The 23111-nt window shown below is 36.7% G+C and overlaps 1 protein-coding gene across 2 annotated transcripts in view; it reads left to right on the top strand.

Moving 5' to 3' along the window:
• The window catches only part of AGPS (alkylglycerone phosphate synthase), a 76721-nt gene that overhangs the window by 38525 nt on the left and 15085 nt on the right, over positions 1 to 23111 (top strand). The window contains exons 9-19 of one of the 2 annotated variants that reach the window (XM_015868396.2): positions 2784 to 2909; positions 3877 to 3985; positions 4410 to 4537; positions 6948 to 6999; positions 9052 to 9128; positions 10133 to 10245; positions 13007 to 13076; positions 14088 to 14149; positions 15488 to 15577; positions 16026 to 16125; positions 16841 to 16898. In XM_015868396.2, the coding sequence (XP_015723882.2) occupies positions 2784 to 2909; positions 3877 to 3985; positions 4410 to 4537; positions 6948 to 6999; positions 9052 to 9128; positions 10133 to 10245; positions 13007 to 13076; positions 14088 to 14149; positions 15488 to 15577; positions 16026 to 16125; positions 16841 to 16898 (985 nt within the window). Of the gene's footprint in view, positions 1 to 2783; positions 2910 to 3876; positions 3986 to 4409; positions 4538 to 6947; positions 7000 to 9051; positions 9129 to 10132; positions 10246 to 13006; positions 13077 to 14087; positions 14150 to 15487; positions 15578 to 16025; positions 16126 to 16840; positions 17902 to 23111 lie in introns of those variants that run through there. The other variant, XM_015868397.2, reaches the window with a different exon arrangement.

The raw sequence follows: 23111 nt of genomic DNA, 5'->3' as shown, positions 1-23111 counted from the left end.
GACAGTGCAGCCAAAGGAATTGCTTTGAAATACTGCTGGGTTTGTAGCTTGCTAATATTAAGTAAGCTTTGAATTGAAGGATTTTTATATTGCCACAGCATGAGCAAAGTAGAGATGAGTAGGGTGGAAAAAAACACCCTCAAAATCTGGATATTTTGAGTGCTGACCTTACTTAGAAGTTTAGCTCACTCACAGTTACTTTGAACTTTACAACTGTAACTAACATCAAGTGCTAAATAAACAGCAGATTTAGAAAGCTAAATATTGTGTTAAAAAAGTGTTTTTGAATGGGACATTAAAAATAAATATAAATTTCACAAGTATGTGTGTTTGTAGCTTAATTAAGACACTGTTTGCTGTAAGATGAAAAGATATATGAATTTATATATCTTACATATATCTTTTATATATATTACAATGTGTTCTGTAGAGGGGCCTCAAGTTGCTTGCTTTTATCAGGAAAGAATGTGCATTACTAGTCAACAGAAGAGAATCAGAGGTGATGAAGAGTAGTGAAGCTAGAACAGATTTTTTTTATTATTGTTATAATAACTATTAGCAAGCAAATTGTGATTTTTGTAGAAAAGCTGTTACATACTTGTGCATTTTGGATGAGAATGCCTTGCTGGCCATCCCGTCTTGAAAGTACATAGCACAGTCTCTCTCCCCTACTCTTTAAGTATCCTCAGCACATACCATTTATATGGTGGTGTTTGAAGAGTTTGAACCTACTGCTTTGTGCATGCCCAGTCAATTACAAGGATTCAGAAGCATCGATCTTTACTGTGCATTGTATTAATATGCATTGTAGAAATAATTAAACTGTGCCTGAAGCAAACTTCTTGTTCTCTTGAAGAATAAGGAGAGTGTAGGAACCCTTCCCTAATGTGATCAGTAAACATCTGAAGTCACAAGTTCTTCCAGTAAGAGAAAGGACCATGAGCTCAATAAATCACAGTTAATGTTACACAGAAATAACTTTCAATCACTGAAGTTAGAATCACTTTGCACTACAGAGTGTAGTTAATGACCCACATTAAATGTTGTACTTACAACAGTTTAGTTGGACATAGTTGTTTATTTATTTATTTCAGTTGCCCAGTGCTAATTGATAGTCTCAAACACTAACACAGTTATCAGTGTGAGAGTTCTGGGCCTTTAATTCTTTCTGCCTGACAGTTCTGGTGTTGCAATTCTAGGGGCATCCAATCAACCTCAGGTGCTGTGCAGATGGCAAAGCCAAGCTAATACAGAAAAATGAGAAACAAGTGACTACTTAATGTACAGGAATGCATGATCTGCATCACAAGTAGTTGACAGCCTTGCATACAGGATGCCCAACCAGATGGCTGTATATTAAAACACATCACTCCTTGAGAGAATTAAGTACAGCCAATTTGCTCACATTTTCTGCAGACCTGCTGCATATCACATTAGAATGGAAAGAACAAGAGATTAAGTGCCTTATTTATTGGCCGCATTTGTGCAAAGTTGGCAGTTACTTAGTTATAATTTTTTTCCATATGTATCTGAATTCTCACCTTCTTACAAACAATAGAGGTCTTAGTTTTAAAGTATGGGGGAGGAGTATTACAGGCTGATGTGTAGCACAGCACATGCACAGTAGGAGTAGAATCAATTTGCAGTTCATTTGTGTATCGAAGACAAAATGTGTGCTAGAATAATTGAGTGAATCAACAGGATATTCCATTTCTAAGGTTGTCTAGTCCAACTGTTGAAGCATTGCCGTCCCTGCTACAACTTAAGGCCTTTACCTCTCGCTCTGTCACTAGTTACCTGAGAGAAGAGGCTGATCCTTCACCATGCCACAACCTCTTTTCAGGTCATTGTAAAGAGTGATAAAATCTTCTCTGAATGCTCCCTTCTCTAGACTAAACAATCCCAATTCCCTCAGCTGTTCCTCATAAGACCTGTGCTCCAGACTCTTCACCTGCTTCATTGCCCTCCTCTGGATATTCTCCAGGACCTTGATGTTTTTCATGTTGTGAGGAGCCCCAAAACTGAATGCAGTACTCAATACGTGGCCTTGCCAGAGCTGAGTATGGAGGGGTGATCACCTCCCTAGTCTTGCTGATTGCACTATTTCTGATACAAGTCAGGATGCAGTTGGCCTTCTTGGCTACTTGGGCACACTAGTCAATTTGGGCTGTTGACTAACAGTGCTAGATCCTTTTCCTTCATGCAGCGTTCCAGCTGTTCTGCGCCAGGTCTGTAGCATTGCATGGGGTCACTGTGACCAAAGTGCAGAACCCAGCATTTTGTCTTGTTAAAGCTCACGTAACTAGCCTCAGCTCATCAATTCATCTAGTCCAGATCCCTCTGTAGAGCCTTCCTACCCTCAAACAGTTCAGCACTTCCACCTTGGTGTTATCTTCAAACTTAATGAGGATGCACACAATCCCCTCGTGCAGATCATCAATAAAGATATTATACAAGATGGGCCCCAATACTGACCCCTGGGGAACACCACTCATGTCTGGTTGCCAGCTGGATTTAACTCCGTTCACCACCAATTTCTGGGCCTGACTGTCAAGCCATTTTTTTTATCCAGCTAAGAGGTTATCTGTCTGAGCCATGTGCTACCAGCTTCTTCAAGAAGACACTGCAGGAAACAGGCAGATACGGAGGTCAGGCTGACAGGCCTGTGGATCCCCATACTCTCCTTCCAAACCTTCCTCTTAAAACAAGCAAGCCTAAAAAACTGAGATTTTGAAGTACTAAGCAAATGCAGACTCTGTAGAACGTGTTTTTCCTTTCTTTAGCTTTCTGAAAGTGGCTTCTGTACAGGCCATGAACCAGACTCCATGGAGTTCAGCTCACTGGGAGGATGGGTAGCAACACGAGCATCAGGCATGAAGAAAAACATCTATGGAAACATTGAAGATCTGGTAAATATTTCTAATACTTGTTCTAATTAATTATTCTTCTGCTTGGAGGTTTAACTCTTGTAATGACTCATGAGAGGGAGAAGAAACTGTTCCAATGGGGTTGGAACTACATGATTCTTGAGGTCCCTTCCAACCCGGGTCATTCTGTGTGATTCTGTGTGATTTCTTTTAATCAGTGATACAATTTCAGCATCAGATGTTGTCTGAGATTGTTGTTTGTTTATTAGCACTAGTAAACACTACTGCTAATTGGAAAGTTTCAGTTTTGTATTTACTAGATAGCTTAAGTAATTGTGTTGATTTGTCCTTACCCTGTTGCTTTATTCCACTGTTCACACTGTCTGATAGTCTCAGTGTAATCCTGTTAAATTTGTAGGGTTTTTCCAACAGTGAATGCTGTTTGCTACTCTTTTTAAAGTTGTCTACTGGAATCAGTTCACGCTGACAGCCAATGATTCATTCTTTCTACCATCTCACTTCCCTAATCTAAGTAGGCTTTTTTCACATCAGTTGACCCTGTGTGCAAACAAGAGTGGGATGTAGTCTTATTGCATGGTATATCAGAGCAGTAAGGAAGGAAGTGAATTGACTTGGCAGAAAATATAGTTCTTATTCAGTATGCCTTGTTGAAACTGCTCGTGCTAACAAAGCTTCATCTGTACCCTACTGCCCGAAGCGTTACGGTATGGTATAGTTTTGCTTGTGCAGAAAGATGTGAAGCACAGAAGGCTTTTCTATGGTGGGAGCAAAACTTCAGGCTAAAATGCAGCTTCTCAAATTTTCATTAGGAGAAAACTGGTTTCAGGGTTGATTCAGAGCAGTTTGTGAGCTTCCTGATGTCACAGGGAGAAAGTTTCTGGGGAAGTGTTTACCATCTGAGAAATTTTTATATCTAGAAAATAAATATCATATCAAAAAATCTTTGCTTAATGCTAGTGCGTATAGTTACAGTTTATTGTTTATACAGGTGATTCATATAAAAATGGTAACTCCAAGAGGAATAGTTGAAAAAAACTGTCAAGTACCTCGCATGTCAACAGGACCTGATATCCATCACTTTATTATGGGATCTGAAGGTAATTTCACATAACTGCACTTAGTTCAGCTTCTGTAATGGCTTGCTGATTTGAGCATCTTTAATGCTGTGACTTCCAGTGTGTCTATAGATGGTGATCTGCAGGCATTATTTTTTTTGTGTGTGTGATGGGATAATACAGTGTGGCTTTTTATAGGACTGAAGTTAAGCAACTGAACAGCATTTATAACAGATCTGTGGAGTTTCTAAACATATCTGTTAACAAACATCATGACTTTAAGGCCGCTTGTCAGAATTCACCGTGTAAATTAACAGGAATAAATTGTTTATTTCTGCAATACTGAATTTTTGGGACTTCTGACTTATGTTACATGAGAACGTCTTGCTAAACAGTTGTTGGGCGATTTGCAGGAATTGCAGCTTTGTAGCACTTCACAATTGAGCTTTTCTTTTTTTTCCTGAAGGAACTCTGGGGGTGGTTACTGAAGTTACGATAAAGATTCGTCCGCTTCCTGAATACCAGAAATATGGCTCTGTGGTCTTCCCCAACTTTGAACGAGGAGTGGCCTGCCTAAGGGAAGTCGCAAAGCAGGTAAGGAGAAGCTCAGTGTTGAATTCAAGCAAGTATACTAGTTCTAACCTTGTCCAGGGTCTAGGACTAGGGGTGTGCTGATGTTAGTACATCCCAGCATGGAGATTTTGGCTTTTTATCTCCTTCAGTGGAGAGGTTTATCTGGAGAGTTATTCACAAGTATGTTAAAGTGACCAGTATTTAAAGGAATTAAGTTGCAGCAGACAAATAAAGAGTAGTTGATTTCTGATTCCAAAGTGATAAAGGAACAACAGTCGTGCAGTGGAAGGATGTGGCTGTGTGTGCAGGTTGTAGAGGGTGCTTCTTGAACTGCAGTGTGTTCAAGTGAACTGGATATCCTGAGGCAGAACTGCTCTTAGGCTTCAGTGTTTAAGTAGAGCCTTCTGAATAGCGTGGTCAGACAACAAGGAAATGAGTTTCAGGTGGCAAAACTTGGCCATCGGTATCCAAATTGTGTAATGCTTTTCTCAATACCTGTGCTTCCAAGCAAGTCTCGCACTGGCTAGCCTTCTTTTTTATGATTCCAGACTAACTTTCCTTGGCACTGTACAAAAGGTACTAAATCACTTCAGTGATGGAGGAGTATATGTTGAGGAAGTAATATCAGAAATGTTTCAGTTAATGCCAAACTAAATACAGCTGTACATATTTCCAGTGATGGATCTAAATTAATGACTTAATGTTCCAAGCCAGTTGTTTAAACTGGTACGTGACTGACATGTATACGCTAGTTATCAGTTCTTGCCAGTTCTTCTGTCGTATACTTTTACTGCTGGTGCTTGTTCTTTCTATTAAAGGCATCTAAGTAACCTAGGAATGCTTAATTGTACACATCATCAACATTTTAAGTCAATTAAGGGGCTAACATCTTTTCCTCAAGTAGGGGAGTAGAATTAAAAAAAATACAGCATGAGCCACTTATGTCACTCAGTTACTAAGCTTCCGTTGCTACTACTGTGTCACTCTTATTTAAGCCCAAACTACTTTCTGCTTTCTTCTGGTGTCTTCTTGTAGCAATTAAAATTATCTTCTTCTGAAAAGCTTGGTGTTTTTTTTGGTCTTTCTCAGTTTGCTTTTAACATAAGAATAACCCTCCTGCATGTTGCAGGCTGGATTGGTGTCAGTAAAACCACTCATCCAGCATTTTTTTATTAGCCTGCCTGGTAAGATTTTTTTTCCTTCCTTTTTCCCTCTTTTGCAGTTGTGTGACAAAATATGTTTGAACGATACAATACAGAGTGAACATAGGAAATTAAGTGATGGGGGAATACTTTTACATCCACGTGATTAGATGAAGGTTAGCCTAAAATTCAGACTTCGTTGTATTTCTTTGGCCTCACATTACATGATTGGACACCACCGCCTGGGATTACAGGCTGTGAGCATATATGTATGACCCAGAAGGTTGTTTAGTTGAGGGCAAATAGTCTTACTGGTCTCCAGATTGTTGTGCAGTCTAGACTGGTTCCAGACTTTAATTGTGATCTGTTCACAGAACATTTGTATACTGGGGTTGGATGGAGTTTTTTTCCTCATAACAGCCTCTATGGTAGTATTTGGGTTTGTGACCAAAACAGTATTGATGACACATTGATGTTTTAGCTGCTGCTGAGCAGTGCTCATGCACTGACAAAGTTTGTTTCTTATACTGTTCTCCAAGTAGTTTGTAGGTGAGTAAAAATCTGGAGGGAGCACAGTTGGAACAGTTGACCCAAATCAATGAAACAACTATTCCATACCACGTAATGTCAAGGTCAGCAATAAAACTGGTGGGAAGTTATTCAGGGCTTACTGTTGCTTAGTAGGGGATGTCTGGTCATTGATTGACTGGTGGTAAGCAATTGCATTTTCATCACTTGTTTTTCTTTCTTGTTTGGGGTGGTTTGTTTGTTTGTTTTCCCCTTTTTACTTTATCTCAACGCACAGATTATCTTGCTTTTATCTTTTTGGAGGAAAGTGATTAAGCAGCTGTTATTTAGCCATCTACAGGAGTTAACCAGGAACAATAAGACACTTTTCAGTGATTTGTGATGTATATATATTTATGATTGCATAGTGCCGTCAGCTTTGATACTCTAATTAAATGTGATACTTCAGTGCATTATGGCAATTTAGAAATGTACTCTATACATCAAGGTCCAAGATCTTGGGGCCATGTCTGTGTTGGCTTGATGTTAAACTGAATATTCTCAATGCATTATATCTGAACATACCTAATAGAACTTGCTTCTGAAAAGAAAACAAATTTAGCATCCCCACTTTTCAATGATGGTAATGGCCATGTATCTCTGATACTAAATTTGTTTCTTGTATCCTGTTTTTGATTGATAGTGTCTCTGTTGTAAGTTTCAGCATGTCTGTTCATAGACCTTTTATCCTTCATTTTTCTTATTTCCCTAACTGTCCCAAGAGATGTGCTCCTGCATCAATTCGCCTTGTTGACAATGCGCAGTTTCAATTTGGTAAGTAGATTTTTCTCAGGTGAATATTTTTTCCAAGGGCTTTGTTTTTTTAGAAAAAAGTCTAGAAAGTCCATCTTATTTGGAAATTAATTTCCTCAAAACTGGACAAAGAAGGTGATGATCTCTGCATTGAAATTCCTAACATTATTGCTTGTGCTTTCAGAAATGGAAACCTGTCTGCCTCTGGAAAAACACTATTGACAATAGCAATCAGTAGAAAGCCAGGAAGCACATATAGATGCATAAGATATTTTGCAATCTTTCAATTAAAAGTGCATAGCCTACTGGGAAGTTTAAAATATTGGAGATACCACCTCTGTTTTACTCTAAAGGAGTAAAAATGGTAGCTTTGTAGTATATTGCTTGAAGTATCGTGAAGAATATTAATGACAGGTCAAGTATCAGAGTAGGGTGAGATTCAGAAGGCAGGTGTCTTATTTTGTAGTTAAGTTAGTTGGTTAAAGTAGGTTGTTCTAAACTTCCTAATAATATCACTGGCTTTGTACAAGTACAAGTACTGAGAAGTATCGCTTTATTTTGTCATTTGTGAGCCCTTCTTAAGGGAAACTCACTTTCAGCTGTAGAAACTTTGGCAAAAGATGTGTTCTGGCTGAGGACACTGATGAACCTGAATTTCCACTACCCAAAAAGCTTGTGGTCATGGAACTTGAAGCACTTGCTGAGGCTGTGTGATTTTGACTGTACACAGATAACAATGTGACCGTAAAATCTTCTGTTAATACTACTGAAACAAGACAGTCTTTCTGAAATGTGTTTTGGACAGAAGCCCCTGTAATGAATATTGACTTTAACTGGCAGTAGTCTGGTGATTAGAAGGCTGAACTTTGGAATGGAAATAGTCATATCTGGAAACCCGAGAGCCTAGCAAGCATTGCTGCTTGATTTGGTCATCTTTTTGTGTTGTACTTGTTCTCACAAACATGTATAATAGAAAATGGATGCCTTTTTTTCAATTGGGAAAATGTTTGACCAATTATAAGCTTTAAATCCAACACTGGATTAATGAGTCTTCTACTTTTTGGCTTTGACCTGAAGGTTGCAGTTTATACAGTAAAAAAATGCCCAAGGTGCCTCTAAATTGTTCTTGTGGTTTTATTAAGTAGAATTATTGTCAGATTTTATGGATTGTGGTTTAATACATTAACACCCCTTTGCTTTCTGCTGCTTTTTTGTGTCCTCACTTTAGTGTGCTTAGAGGTATACATCTTGGGCTTTACTGTTGTATTCAGTGAGAGCCCTCTTTACTGAAGAGGAAAGGAGACCAATGATGTACTGAAGTTCAGGCTTTACTCAGGAGGAAGTACTTTGCGAAGTATTTTAGAAGTATCATGTAAATGGTGCATAACTTTTTTTATGAATTGGGCTCACAGCGTGAAGACCAGATGTGAGGCTGTTAAAATGAAGCAGTAATAGGAGTTCAGAAGTTGCTTGTGACTGAAAACAATGGAACAAACAGTAACAGGCTTTCATCTCAATTTAACTTAGTCCTGAGGCAGAGATGTTAATTTAACAGACTCCAAGACACCATTTATGTACCCCGGTAATTTTACTTCTCTGTATGTGATTAAGGAAGTAATTACTAACTTTATGTAGAAAATTTCGCACAAGTGACATAACCATTAAGGAAAAAATTGCTTAACTCCTAACTTACACCATTTTTTTGGCTACTGGTTTCAATGGTTTTGGCATAACTTTGCAAAAAAGGTCAGTGGTTTTCCTTAGTTTTATAGCATGAAGTAATGAAGTGCTCTTTCGAAATTTTCCATATGCAGGATACTTGTGAAGATCTAAACTAGGACAGCTTTAATTAAAGTGCCAAATGGAATATTTGTGCACAGTTGCATGTATGCCTCTTAAAAAATTAATAAAAGCCTTTTCTTAAAGTTCCTCGAGAAAGGTTGCTTTGATTATGACAAAGTGCTCCAAATGATTCTTGCAACTTTACGTTCCAAGCTATTTTTTGCCCTTTGAAGTAAGAATTTTAAAGGGTACTGAGTGCTTTAACATACTTTTTGCTGCTTTTTTCCAAAGGTCACGCTCTTAAACCACAAGTTGCTTCCATTTTTACATCATTTTTGGATGGATTGAAAAAATTCTACATCACAAAGGTAATTGTTTTAGGCTTTAATATTGCTTAGAACTTTGCATGCTATCCATAGAATTTGAGACTGCAGTGTACTGTCTCTAATGCAGCTCTGAGTTAGAGATACTCAAGGTAGTTCAACCCAAAATAAGATGATCTGTTTGAGGAGCAACTCCATAAGAAATGTTCACATGGATGTTTCCACCAATTGTATCCCTAGATTGAAGTGTCTTGTCTAACAGTGAACTATTGTATTATCACACTAAACTAGAAATTTGGAGGAACCTCACAATATTTGAACTGCCATACAAATAGGGTTCACTGCTTCCTGAAATAATTAATTAATAATTAATAATCAACAAGCGTATAGAAAATAAATAAGGCTTTTTGGACTGGTTTTGAAAAGCTGAATTGTACCTCTTCAACTCTCACTACTGAAACAAAGCTATGTGAACATCCTAACTGCATTGCACCCATAGTGCTACAACTCTAATAGTGTTGTTCTTATTTCAACTGGCCTATGCTCTCTGCCCCAAGTTTAAAAGTTGTTTCTCTTTTATAGCACTCCCCCACGTGTAGAGATTTTGCAGTGGCATGCTGTTATAACAACTGTTTTGAGAACAATGTTTACTGTCACCATAGTTGCCTGCGTGCTTTAATAAAGGAGTAGTTAATAAACTGTGTCTCCTTATTGCTGAAAGCATTTAAGAACTGTTCAGTAGTAAATAGTGAGTTGTTGTCTATTCTGTCTTTTTTGGACAGGAGTCCAAAAAGGAGTCCAGGTGACACACCAACTCTTTGTCACTTCAGTAGCTGTAACTGTTTGTCCTGTCAAGAAAAAAAAAACTTGCTTTCTTTTGGGGATAATTTTTTTTTAAAGTGCATCTTCCTGATATTTTCTCTTATTTGCAACAACAGCAAACAGTGCTTACAGACCAGAGGGTATGCTGTGTACATAAAAAGCAAAAACTTGTTGCTTGTATTCTACCACACAGGCGATGACATAACGCAAGGATTTTCTCTCTGCAGTTCAAAGGATTTGATCCCAACATACTTTGTGTAGCTACCTTGCTCTTTGAGGGTGACAGAGAGAAGGTTCTTCAGCATGAAAAACAAGTCTATGACATTGCCACAAAATTTGGGTATGTAATTTCAAAATACTTTTTCATATGGAACTATCCAAGGAGCAACAAAGTTACCATATTCACATTGCGATTTTTGTGTAAATGTCTTCTCAATTCACAAGTTTAAAGTGGGAATAATCAGCTATAGAGTGTTCCCTGTGAAAAACATGACTTGTGCTAATTCTTACTAGGTAGCTTTAGGGAAAAAAAAGCAACCAAAAACTTCAGTTGTCTGCATACTGTACCAAGACGAGAATTTGACTTAGAACTGATGTTGTTAGAATGGAAACTAGCCCTTGTAGTTACTTACAGGCCTGGAAGCTGCTTTGTAATACCAAATTATAGATTCTAAGCAGAGAAGAGAAACAGAATTGCAAGGGAATATTAATTCTTTGCAGAATTGATGTAAACAAATGAATATAGAAAGTTATTTAAAAGAAGTTTGTGTAGTTCAGGAATGTGCTACATCTCTTTGTCCTACAAGCTTTATTTTTATTCTTACAATAGTACGGGAAATACTTTACTGTAGTGTCAGACTGAGTAATGATCAGATAGTTGTGTTTTGATTATAACAGTGATGAAAACTAAAAGTCTCATTTATAACAATATACTTTTTAAAGAAAGTTTTTTGCCAATAGTAGTTTCAACTTAAAATATACAGGATGTCTTGTATTTCAGGGCCATCATTTCTGAAATTTGTTCCTTCGTTCTACCACTTTAAATGGCTTACAAAAATGGGATTTCACATGAGCAACTTGCTACCTCTCAGAAAAAAGAATTACATTGTTTTAAGAGTGTTTTAGGTTAATGTTGTATGCAGCAAAAGGTCTTATCTGCAGGTCCTTTCTTGTTATTTCCAGGTAGCATGAGTATGAGGAAGTGGGGAAGTGATCTGTGTTAATGGCCTGTTAGGAGTTGCTGCCTGTACTACTCAGTTCGGTCTATTGGCTAATTGGTTAACGTTTTAACCTTCTGGTTTAGTGTCTGTAAGGTGAAAATAATGCAAAGATGGTAATAATACTAGAAGGATGGCGATAAATATCAAAAAAGGTTATCTATAGGAAAAACTCACCAGTTTTGAAGCCTTCAGTCTGGCTGGAAAACTCTGAGACAGTCTCCAAGAGATGGTGCCTTAGTGATGGTCAGCCCTTAAAGAAGTCTAGAAGAGGTGGAGTCAAGCTCCATCCCTTCTGGGAGCACAGCTGAATTACCCTCACCTGTGCTCCCACAGCTGACCCAACACTTGCCTCAGCTGATTAATCAGAGGTTCAGGCTGTGATTACCAGTTTCCCATACAGTGTCTGAAAGGTATTCAGGTTATCTTTTCTTTCCACCCACATAAGCTGCTCAGTTTTATATCTAGGAAGACAGGCTAAAGATAATGCTGCCCTTGTTTTCAAAAGCTAATACTTAAAATCTAATGTAATTCTCTTTATCTGATATGTTAGTACAAACAGGGCTTTCTTTTTAGGGTTCAGTCTTTTTCATCTGTCTATCGCTTAAACTTTTGGGAACTTAAGTCAGTAGTCTTGCTGTCATGAACTGAACACAAGTGTGTAACTCCAACATATGCTTAGAAACATAGTTACAGATCTTCCTGTAAATGAAGATCATGAATGTGTTCTGTAGTTCCATTTCCTTTGCTCTTTCATGATTTTTGAAGACCACAAAAGATAAGGAAAAACTTTGTTGCTAAATAGGAATCATAGGTATACTTTTTTTCAGCTTCAGTTTGGCTTCATTCGTTTGTACATTTCTACTATAACAGATTAGTGTGAAAAAAGCTGATGTGTTCAAGCAGCAGTCTCTGATGTTCTGCCAGGTTGGGACTACTCACTAATTCCATCATGTCAAAGTGTGGTGACTCCTTAGCACATCAGAATGTCTACAGTAAAATAGATTGAGCTGAAACACAGAAGTAAATTCATTCTGCTTGTGTTCCTAAGCTGCTTTGAAAATTCTGTAAACCTTCGTCATTAGTGTTGCTAAACTATACACTTTAAAAAGAAAAAAACAACTATTTGAGGATAGTTATTTCCTTATAAATGTTTGCTTTTTTTACCTAAGTGATCAGGCTAATGTTACTGTGTTAACATTTCATTGTTTGAAGAGCTTCCATGTGAATTGATTTTGCTGATCTAAGCCAAAGACTTGTCTAGGTAAATAGTGTTTGAGAGGTAGATGTTTAGCAGCAGAATGGCAGATTGTTAATGCAGTTTTCATCAGACTGCTGTTTAGTATTTCTTGAGGTTTTGTTTTTGTGTATGCATGTGATCTTACTGTGTCTGCAGTAGATGTACTGAAATGTGAGCTGTTAATGTTCTTTAAGGTCATAAAGTTAACAAAAGCAATAGTTGAATGACAGTGTTATTCCATTTTTTTGGATACAGTGCTCTTTCATGACTGTTAGTCTAGTGCAGTTGCAAACAAAATGGAGAAAGACTTTCAGATATCTTAGGAAGGAATAGTGTAAAGTGTGTCCACTTATGAGTAACTACACTACAAAGTTAGTCCTATGAAAATTGACTGCTTTCCCTGATTTTTTTTTCTTTTTTTTTTCTTCTTTCTTTTTCTACCCAACCTCCTTCTCTCTGAGCATTTTGAAGGGCAGAAGTTGTGCCAGCGTTTACTAAGACTCTGTTTTCAGCTAATGTAATGCAGCTTGGAGACAGATAAACTTGCACAAATGTTTCAGAACCAAAGTGTTGGTTTTCTGGTTATATTTTTTTAAAGCCTCTGAATACCATGATGGAAAGTTAATTAAACTCCTTAATTGCAGTGGTTTGGCAGCTGGGGAAGATAACGGACAGCGAGGATATATGCTGACGTTTGTCATTGCTTACCTTCGGGTAGGTTACCTCTTTGCCTCCTACTGAAACATTTGTTAATTAATAAAACAAAACCTAGAGATATCTTTGAAGATGTTTCCTGAATTCAAAATGCAGATTGCCTTGGATGTTCTCTAAATTAGACTTGTTCTTAGAGGATTCTTTTTATTCCATCTCTGTAGTGTTTACTTGTGGAACTTGATCTGCTAAATACCTTATAAACATAAATTTGTACATTTAAACAACAAAAAATGTTACCTATATGGGGTAACTTGTAATTGACAGTTGCTAAATAAACCAGATCAGACTTACAAATCCATAGGTTGAAATTATTCTGAGCTGGAAGAGTACTCACAGTATATATGTGATCACTCAGCTCCTACTCTTTGAACTCTATTGTCCACTTATAGCCACAGTTTGAATGAGAATTCAAGAATTTCAGGGTGAATAAATTTCAGTCTGAATTGGTGCAGCTGCTTTTATGGACTTCAGTTGTATTGGTTTAAGAGGTTTTTTTATTTTTTTTTTTTTTCCAGAATATTATGGATGTCCCTAGTGCTACATTTTGTTTGGCCTCTCTAGTTTGGGACAAATCATTTAATTTTGTTTTATTTCAGGCTGTAGGTAAAATGGGCAGAATGTTTCTTGTCTTTTTGCTTCCTTGGTAGAACTTAAATCCTAGATAGAACTTTGGTTTCAAGTAACTAGTTTTATTAGATGTTATGCTGATCAGATCAGTGGATTTTTGGATTGGTGCTAGTGGCACAAATATTTGATAGTGGAAGCATATGGACACTCTGGCAAGCTGTCTAATGGCCATGACATGAAAGTGTCAACTGCCTTAGAAGAGCTGTGCCACTTCTATAACTATAAACTAATGTCACTGGTACAGATGGCTGTTTTTGCTAAATACTTTCTTTCTTTCTTTCTTAAGGAATCCAAAGTTGCTCAGCTGCTAGCAGTGTATCCTACACTGGAATCCCAGATGTTGGTGCTGAATATTATTGATAATTTCCTTTCTCTGTTTATTAGGATCTGGGTCTGGATTACTATGTAATAGGAGAATCGTTTGAGACATCTGTTCCTTGGGATAGGTAAATTGATTATTCTTCAGTATTGCTTAGAACATTGTACCTGATTTCATTCAAACTTGTGCTTGCTCATGAGGAAACTTAATTTAATTTAAGCCTTATGTGTATGGGAGGCTCCCTGATGTGCCTCAAATCTTACAGCTGTGTTTTTGCTAAAGTTGCTGGTAAATTGTTTCAGGATTTTCTAAATGCATTGTAGGCAAGTATTCAGTAATATTTCTGTTTAGGTTAACTTACTGTAACAGATCCAAGATGTGAAATTATCCAGCTTCTTAGGCTGGGTAGTGGCTACAATAAACGTATTGTGTGATAAACAGCCACATGTATGGGATCGGCTTGTATTTTAAGCAGAAAAATTTGTACTGAAGGTCGTGAAAAAAAAATATGTATTTTTTTTCCATGCAGTAATGTGAGGGAATGAAAGAGCTGATGTGTAACTTTTGCTCTTAATTAAGGCTTTTTGAACCAAGCTTATTTTAGCTGTTGCTGGGAAATGCAAGACCACAGTATAGTTTAAAATGTGAAATTATTTTGAATGCTTCCATTTGATAAGCCAGAAACCTCTTAAAGCAGAATCTAAACTGATTTTAGTGTGACCTTGTCACTAGTGCAAAGTGGAAAATATGGAAACTGTGATGTGAGCTGGTAACGTTGTATCTTTGCTACTAAATTTAGTGGCAGTGGTAAATTCTGGCCTCGGCTTTGAAAATTGCTAAGTCTGTCCAAGTGAGTGGGAGAAACTTGAGAAGGGTGATTTTTAAAGCAATATTGTTTATTTTACTTCAGCTTTATAAGTCTTGAAGTACACTCACTTGTTAGCTGTGAGTTGGTGTTTGTTCTACCTGAGAGAATGAGTTGTTATGTAAGAATTTCAAATATGTTTCTTAAGTTGTGATTACCAAAGCAAATACTTTCAAAGCCTTTTTGTACTTTGGCTAATAAGAGCTATGCAGTTTTTCACAAATCAAGTGCCCCGTACCTGACTGAACATATTTGAAAAAGACCCTTTCTTGCTAATCCATTAAATAGATTATTTTCTCTCATATATAACAGCCATCATCATGCAAAGTAGCTTTATGTCTGTGTAAAATGCCTAAAAAAATCAAGTTACACAACATGAACGGTGCTGCACACCTTAGGGGGGAATATATAATTAAATAACTGGTCTTTTGGAAAATATATTCTTGAATATTTTATAATGCTTTGAATGTGCCTGGGTGTGCTGAGGTGTGTATAAATTACTAAAAGCAAAGTAAATAAGGCTTATGGCAAGATTTAATAACTCACTGCCATATTAAGCATTATAAAATCTTACTAAGACTTCAATGTTTTCTGTTACAGGGTTTTAGACCTCTGTAGGAATGTGAAGGAAAGGATAGTAAGAGAATGCAAGGAAAAAGGTGTTCAATTTGCTCCCTTTTCCACCTGCAGGTAAGCCAAGGAACAACTCAAATACTTAAATTTCTAGAATCTATTATTAGTAACCCAACTAAGAGATCATGAAACTTACTACCTAGTTGGCAGTCATCTGCTAATGACAGAATAAAGCTTAGTCATCTTGACTTTTCTCTTTAACCTGCAAGTAGGTTACATGTAATAGTAATTATTTCAAAAGATTAGTGGCACATCATCATTAGTCTTGATGTGTGTGCTCAACTCTCTGGTGCATACTAGCAAAATAAGGCTAATTTAAGAACCTTAGCTCTCTGAAAGTCATTGCATTGATTCATTCTTACAAAGTAAGTGCAAAACCAAACTTTTTCTCTTCTAAAGTTACCCTTTAAAAATCAAGTGAGTTACTTCAAGTTGTGTAGAGTGATATAGTGGCTGATGTTACCATACCATATAGCTCTGTTTGTAACGCAGTTCTCTTCTGCAGGGTGACACAGACTTATGATGCAGGTGCATGTGTCTATTTCTACTTTGCCTTTAACTACAGAGGGATTAGTGATCCTATTCATGTCTATGAAGAAATTGAGGTAAAGTATATAAGAGTGTCAGTTAAGGAAGAGATGCTAATATTCTGTAACATATGCCAAACTTGTTGGCCAAGCTAATTGAGTTTTGTAGGAAAAGTCTTCATAGTGTACTTATAAAACTTTGATCATGAGCAGCTAGGAGAAGTACACCCTAAACAGTGTACTGAGAGGTGCAAGGTGAGTATTTTAGCATGAAAGTGTTCAAATATTTCTTCATCAACATAGAAAACTAAATTATTTTTTTATTTTTGCCACAAGCTTCACATGCAAAAGGGAAGTCATTTCTAAAGCACCTTACTTTGTCATCCACAGAAAAATCTGAATCTAAATTCCTTTCTGAATGAGAAACTTTAGTCACTCTGGGGAATTTGTTTCCTTTTCAGTAGGCACTTATCCATCTTCTAGATGAGCTCCCCAGCCCAGTAGACTAATTTAGTTTTGGCAAGGGGAGAGTGATCCGGAATATTCTGTTCTGGAACAATAGTTTTGTTATAACAGATGTGCTTTGAAATATCTTGGCTTTTATAGGGTTTGTTTGGAAAATTCCTACTTAAATTCATCCGCAGACTTGAGATGAAATGTTCACTTTTATTGTGTACCCTACATGTTTCTAACTTGTTTTATACACCTGTTAAAGTGCTTACTCTAGCAAGCATTTGACAAAGACCAAATATATTGTGCATTTAATGTTAAATATCTTATCTTTCCCATCTAGAGGGCTGCTAGAGAAGAAATACTTGCCAATGGAGGAAGTCTCTCACATCACCATGGAGGTATTCTCAGTCTGTTGTTAATTTTTTTTAAAACTAATAAGTATTTGTGAATACATCAAATAGTTTTCAACAGAACATTTCATTTAATGCATTCAAAATATTTCTAAATTACTCAAAATAAATTTTATCAGTCTTTCTAGAAACTTCACACCCCTTTACCAAACATCAGCAGAAGCATCACTAGTCCTGGTTTGCTCAATGTCCAGTTGTATAGCATCATATATTTATGAATAGCAGCCTCAAGGCATTCCTTTGGCAGGAAATCTACAGGCTATCTGAAAAGCTGAAAAGATAGTATATAAGTTTGTCATAAGCAGCTTCTACTGAACCTCATGAAGAGGCATATTCATTTACATAAACAAGCTAAACAGCTCTAAGAAGTGCAACTTAATGTCCCTTGCATCTAGGTGAATGCTGTTTACCCCTAATTCCAGACCACTTAGTGATAATATCTGCATAAAATTGCTTGGCACTTTAGCTGAACTATGCATATTAACTGTATTTCTGTCTGCTAACGTCTGATTATTCATTTTCCACTCTTGTGGTTTGAAAATAATTTTTAATGTGTTACTAGTTTATTTGCAAGCTGTTTCTGTGCCTTAATAGTAAGGTTTAGAATCAATTAAATGTGTAAATATTACCCTGATAATTTACATATGCTTTTCCCTCATATTGAGGTAGCCTGGTTAATTTGATGGTGTCCTATATAGTGCTGTAAACTCAAATGTCAGGAAAATGTATTCTGAATTCCTTTTGACTTGTGTAGCTTCAAACAGATTTAAAATACATTTCTTCTCTATTCTCTTGGAGCATTGCCCAGCCATGGAAATAATTGCAAAGAGTAAGAACTGTAATGGTTTAAAATAAAATAAAAATTAAGTAATTCTAAGAAAGCTCTCTGTGGGGGAAAAAAATGAAGTGTAGAAGCAGTGTTTTAAAACACATTGGTGAATTCCAGGGCTTGACACTTATGTCTAGGGCTGTCTCAGACATCTTTGTGATGGAAATTGCAATATTAGAATATTGGAATATGTGTAAATATTGAAAACATAAGTGAAACGTTTTCAATATTTTTAATATGCATTTATTGTTTCCTGATTAATTTTTTCTATAGTATTATAGTGTCAGTATTAAGTATTTAGTATTATAGTGTATAGACCAATCAGTTTTCAAAATATGGATGTAGAATTACCCTCTTGATCTGCTACTGTGGTCTCTCCTGCTGTGGCAACTGTATTTTACTGAGACTAGCATTTCATCCATTAACTCAGATGCAGCTGTAGCTTGTCATGATTGAATGCATTTGCCCTCACCATCTGAAATTTTGCTTACAGCATTGTGGGCAAGAAAAAATTACTTATGTACCACATTGATACCCTTACATACTTGATCTTTCTGACTTCATAGGTTTAGACAACTTGATTTCTGTTAGACTTTTCTTGTTCCTTTTAGAGCCTGACAAATCTTTTCTGCTTTAAGTCTTTGTGTCTGGCAAGACAAGATTCCTTTTTTTTTTTTCCTTTTTTTTTTTTCCTTCTTTTTTTTTTTTTCCCTGTTCATGGTAGATGTGCTGCTGAAAATTAGCCTTATAATATCAATTTTATTTACTGACCTTCAGGCCCTGACATTCCTAGCCTTGCTAAAATCAGTCTGTTGGGGGCAGGGGTGGTAAAAGAAAATACTGGTGCAGTTTATTTTAGTATTTGTCTTGTAATTGTGATTAATAACAGTTGTTTTCACTATCTGGAAGCAGACAGGCTGGTTTGTCTGCCTACAATCATGCTGTGATAAATGGAGCTATTTTAACTCCGGTTTTGTGTATCAAAGAAAACAGATGTAGTCTGGGACTTGAGGCTATAGGAAATACAAAGCTTGCTTAAGTCAATCTTCATCCACTCTGAGTGAGGAAGTGGTCATATATGACAGTTTGAGATGTGTAAAGCACTAAATTAGTTTACATCTGGAGAAATACTAACTGCAGGTTTGCCCGTAGCTGCCATGCACAAGGAGAACTAAAATCATAGCAGTCTTTGTTTTACATTAAGAGTAATTTCAGAAAGACTTAAGTTCAGATTCTTTTTAATCCCAGCATCTATTCTCTCTTTTCCTCATGCTAACAAAAATGTTTAACTTTCAGTCAGTTAGGAGGGTTGTGAGAGTATTTCCTGATCCCATAGCAGTTTTTGAGATTTAAACCTTAAAAGAAGCATAACTCTTTTTGGTTAAGGGATTACAGCTCACAGCCTTGCTTATAAGTACAGGAACATACCAGAAAAAGAATTGCAGAAGTGTATCAATACCAGCCTCTTAAAGCAAGCATCTCATGGACACAAGAAGCTATAGTAATGCCAGACATGTACATCAGTGTAATGAACTTGGCCTTTCAGTTTAACAATGACTTGTATTTTGGGATAGAGTATGCTTTTTTGTATACATAAAATAACATTTGCTTAGGAAATATCACTAGTTAAAACTCCTAAGTGTTTTTGCTTTAGAGTACAGCATGAGAAGGGAGCTGGCTGGATTTGGCCTTGATCTCTTCTGTATTTCCAAGTTATGTACCCATGTAAAACTAGAAATAGGTTCTTTGCATTGCAGGTGATGTTCAAACAACTGTTTACTTAAGAAAGTAATTATCAGCTTGTGGTTTTGGGCAAAATACATTCATTTAGACACATAATGTCATAGAAAGTAGGAGAAAATTCATTCTAGACAAATTGACTAAATAAAGATTAATATAACCCAGGCTCTACAAAAATGTAAGTTATTTTATTGATTTCCTGGGAATTTATGTAGAAAAGCTCTGAAGAAAGAAAAAGGGATGTACAAAATTGATGTGCAGTCAGTTTCATGTTTGACACTGCAATTCTGTGGTATCACTAGGAAGCCATGCCTTAAGATGTACTTTGCAGTAATCCATGCAGACTACAATATCTGGAATTATTTCCTGTGGGGAGTGGTAGAGTTATAATGAAAAGTCCTTGTGCAGTTCTACAAAAAAAGTGTCCTCTTTAAGTTAAGGTCTGGAGGCTGACCATACTTAATTTTATAAATTAAGAACTTGTTAATTAGAAGGAAGAGTTTATACTGTCAATTTTCAGGCATCAGGAAACCTTCATTATGTGAAATAATCTGTCAGTCATATTTTCCTTCCTTAGTCTATTGAAGATCACAACAGATGTGATCATCTTTGGTGTCTTTTTTCACCAAATAAATACAAAAGACCGAGTTTTCAACTTCTATTGAAGTATTAGATAAATGCACTGACCTTTCTCAGTGTATTTCAGAACTCTCTCTAGAAGAGTAATTTTTGGGAAGCAATTTCTAGGAGTGCAACGTTGCTTCCTGCAAGAAACTACCGGCTGCAAGAAGAGCATTCTACAGCTGGAAGAGCCCCATCCTTCTTTTGACCCGTGTTACTATTTCTCCTTCTGTAGAGCTATTTCTCTGCATTAATTGCCTCTTTACACTGAAAGGACTGGAGTGGAGGAAGTGTAGTACCACTGGAGCCTTTTTCCCCTGGGACCACACACTGCTGTAAATCTATTCTGCACTGGGGGTAGGGCTATTCCTGGGATCCATCAGCTACACTAACTTCCCTTACAAACCTGTACATGTGTGCTCAAGTACTTGATTTTCTTAAGTGAGAAAACTGATTGCTGCCTGCTGTTTGCTGGCTCCATTCATAGCTAGATTTCTAGCTGCCATCCATCTGCATCCTCAAGGATGAGCAACCACAGCCTTCATGATTATGGACCAGTATGTATCAGAATTGCAGAAAAGCTTTTTTTTTCCAGCTTATGTGTTTCCTTAACACATGGAATATAATGGTAATAAAACAAAAAAAAGATCATGAAATCAGGTTTTGGACTGTCTTTCTAAGTTGCTACTGCACACCCTTGTTGGCTTTCTGGTTTGAGGTATGTGATTTGTTTGAAGCAGGCTCTTTGTCATGCTCAGGTGTTTGTACTGTGTGAAGTAAGCAGAGCTTCAAATTGAATTTGACTAGTCTTGAGTGCTGGCAAATATTCCAGCTTCCTAGCAGTGAATGTTTATGGTCCTAGCATGTGTCAGGAATAGAGCAATTGCTACTTTTAAAAATTTTAAACTTAATCTCACCATTCATTTTGGAGAATTAAAGATGCAAGGTTGAAATGAAAGAATGAGAAGTTGTATTTGTTATCAGTTGATTCCACAGGCACTGGGTGTATAAAGGTGTGCATAGGACTTATATGACCAATTTGTAGTGGTTGACAGTGTTGCGCTGAGTTGGTAATCTTTAATACTGTTGTGATGCAGCATATGAAATGTGATTAATTTGATCTCTTGTCAGTTATAGATAAATTGCATCCTCCTGGCTTTAAAGGTAATGACCTACCTTCTGTAGGCTAGAAACTGTTTTCTCTAGTCCATGGTATGAGCAGGTTCAACTGAGACCTTTTATTGGTAGGAAAGTTAGGACTTCCTTGAGTCCAAAGCTGTTTTTCTGGCCAGGCTTGGCAGAATTAAGTAATTTTTGCTATTTGTAGTCATTTTACATCCATGGGAACATGTTTTAATGTTATTGTATTTTCGTCTTCCTTTTCTCTTCTCATCCTTGATGTTGATTGTATTGCCCTATGGAGAAAGAAGAAATATTCAAAGGGCAGAACTAACCTGAAGTGAAACAAGCTATCTATATTGCTTTTCTGTGTAGTGCTCTCATCTGCACAAAGCTTTCCATAGTCTATAGCTGAAAAATCCATGTATATCTTATTTTCATGAACATTTTCATTGAATGTTTGTGAAGGACCACTGGTAACTAGTACAGTTTTTTTTTTTTCTTTACAGTTCACTGATCAAATGTATGTTAGATTTATTATTGCAAAAGTATAAACCATAGAAAATTTGACAAGATAGATGTGTAAATTATCACTTTGACAGAGCTAATGATGCACTCCAAGCACCTTCTGTTTTCCAGCACTTGGTGAGCAACTTCATTAAATATGCAATGACTGTTTGGTGCTGCTCAGACAGTAGTTCAGTTCCTTGTGGAATTGCATTATTACTGGAGGCAGGCATGCTAGCTGTTGGGCATCCTGCTGTGATTCTAATGTGCTCCATCTTGTTGGAGCAGTTGTTTGCAGTCTTTTCAGGACAATTACATCCATAACCACAGGACACATTCACTGAAACTATATTACAGATAACAGTTAAGAATGGTAATGACTGTTCTTCAGCTGCTTGTGTATGAGCCACTGAGAGTGACTTGAGGTGATGGACAGACCACATCCATGCCTATTTTCTATTTTTTTGTGTGTGGTAGTATTAGTATTAAAGTTCCCCCAGTTAAAATGCAGCTACCTCAACTTGCTCTGTCAAATTGTAAGGGTGTTGTGTTTGCACTTGGGTTGTTGTGTTCTTTTTTTTTTGAGCTGGGCTACCACAGTTCCTACTGCATGAATAATGTTTTAGTCCCTTCAGTTACGATCTTTGCTCTTTACATGAATACTGGTAATAGTTGCTTTCTATTTCTGTAGATTTCCTTCTTTCTCACGTTTGCTTTTTCAGTTGGCTTTATAACTAGCTCATTCCTTAAGGTATAAACAAGTATACTCTGTTCTCCAGAGGTGTCTCTGTAATTTATTATTCTGATGACAGTTTGATGGTTACCCTGAGAACAGGGCACAAAAGATGGCTTGAATTTAGGTTCAGATACTCTTAAAGCATCTGCCTCTCAAATCTTTACTATATCACATCATACTGACAAATGGGTTGTGACAAGGTAAGGCTGACAAGGTAAATGCTATACTGTGTTTAATGAAAGAATGGCCAATATTTTGCACAATCTGTTAAATCGGAGTCGATGACTTGGTTAATTATTGTATGAGCACTTGGCCGTTTAACAGAACCATTGTGAGAATTTAGTGAAATGAGTTCTTAAATGGCTACTGTTTCAGCTTTGCTTTGTGTTTGGTGTAGGTTGTGAATATCCATTTTAACATGGAAAATAAGCTTTTGTGTAATGGTGTCTGCAAGAGCCAGTGTGCACAGAGGTTTTCAAATAAAACAAGATATGCTGGTGACTGATAACTAGTCTTCAAGCTTTCTCTTCAGAAAATATATATATTTTTAATTTAAATCAATGCTGTCTTAAGTTTGTTTTTTATTCTCGAGCACATTCTTTTTAAAGCAATCAAGAGGTGTGGAGTTCTACTTTTCAGTAATGTCTTA

Source organism: Coturnix japonica, chromosome 7, assembly GCF_001577835.2.
Source record: "Coturnix japonica isolate 7356 chromosome 7, Coturnix japonica 2.1, whole genome shotgun sequence".
NCBI lineage: Eukaryota > Metazoa > Chordata > Aves > Galliformes > Phasianidae > Coturnix > Coturnix japonica.
This window is presented reverse-complemented; position numbering and strand designations above follow the sequence as displayed.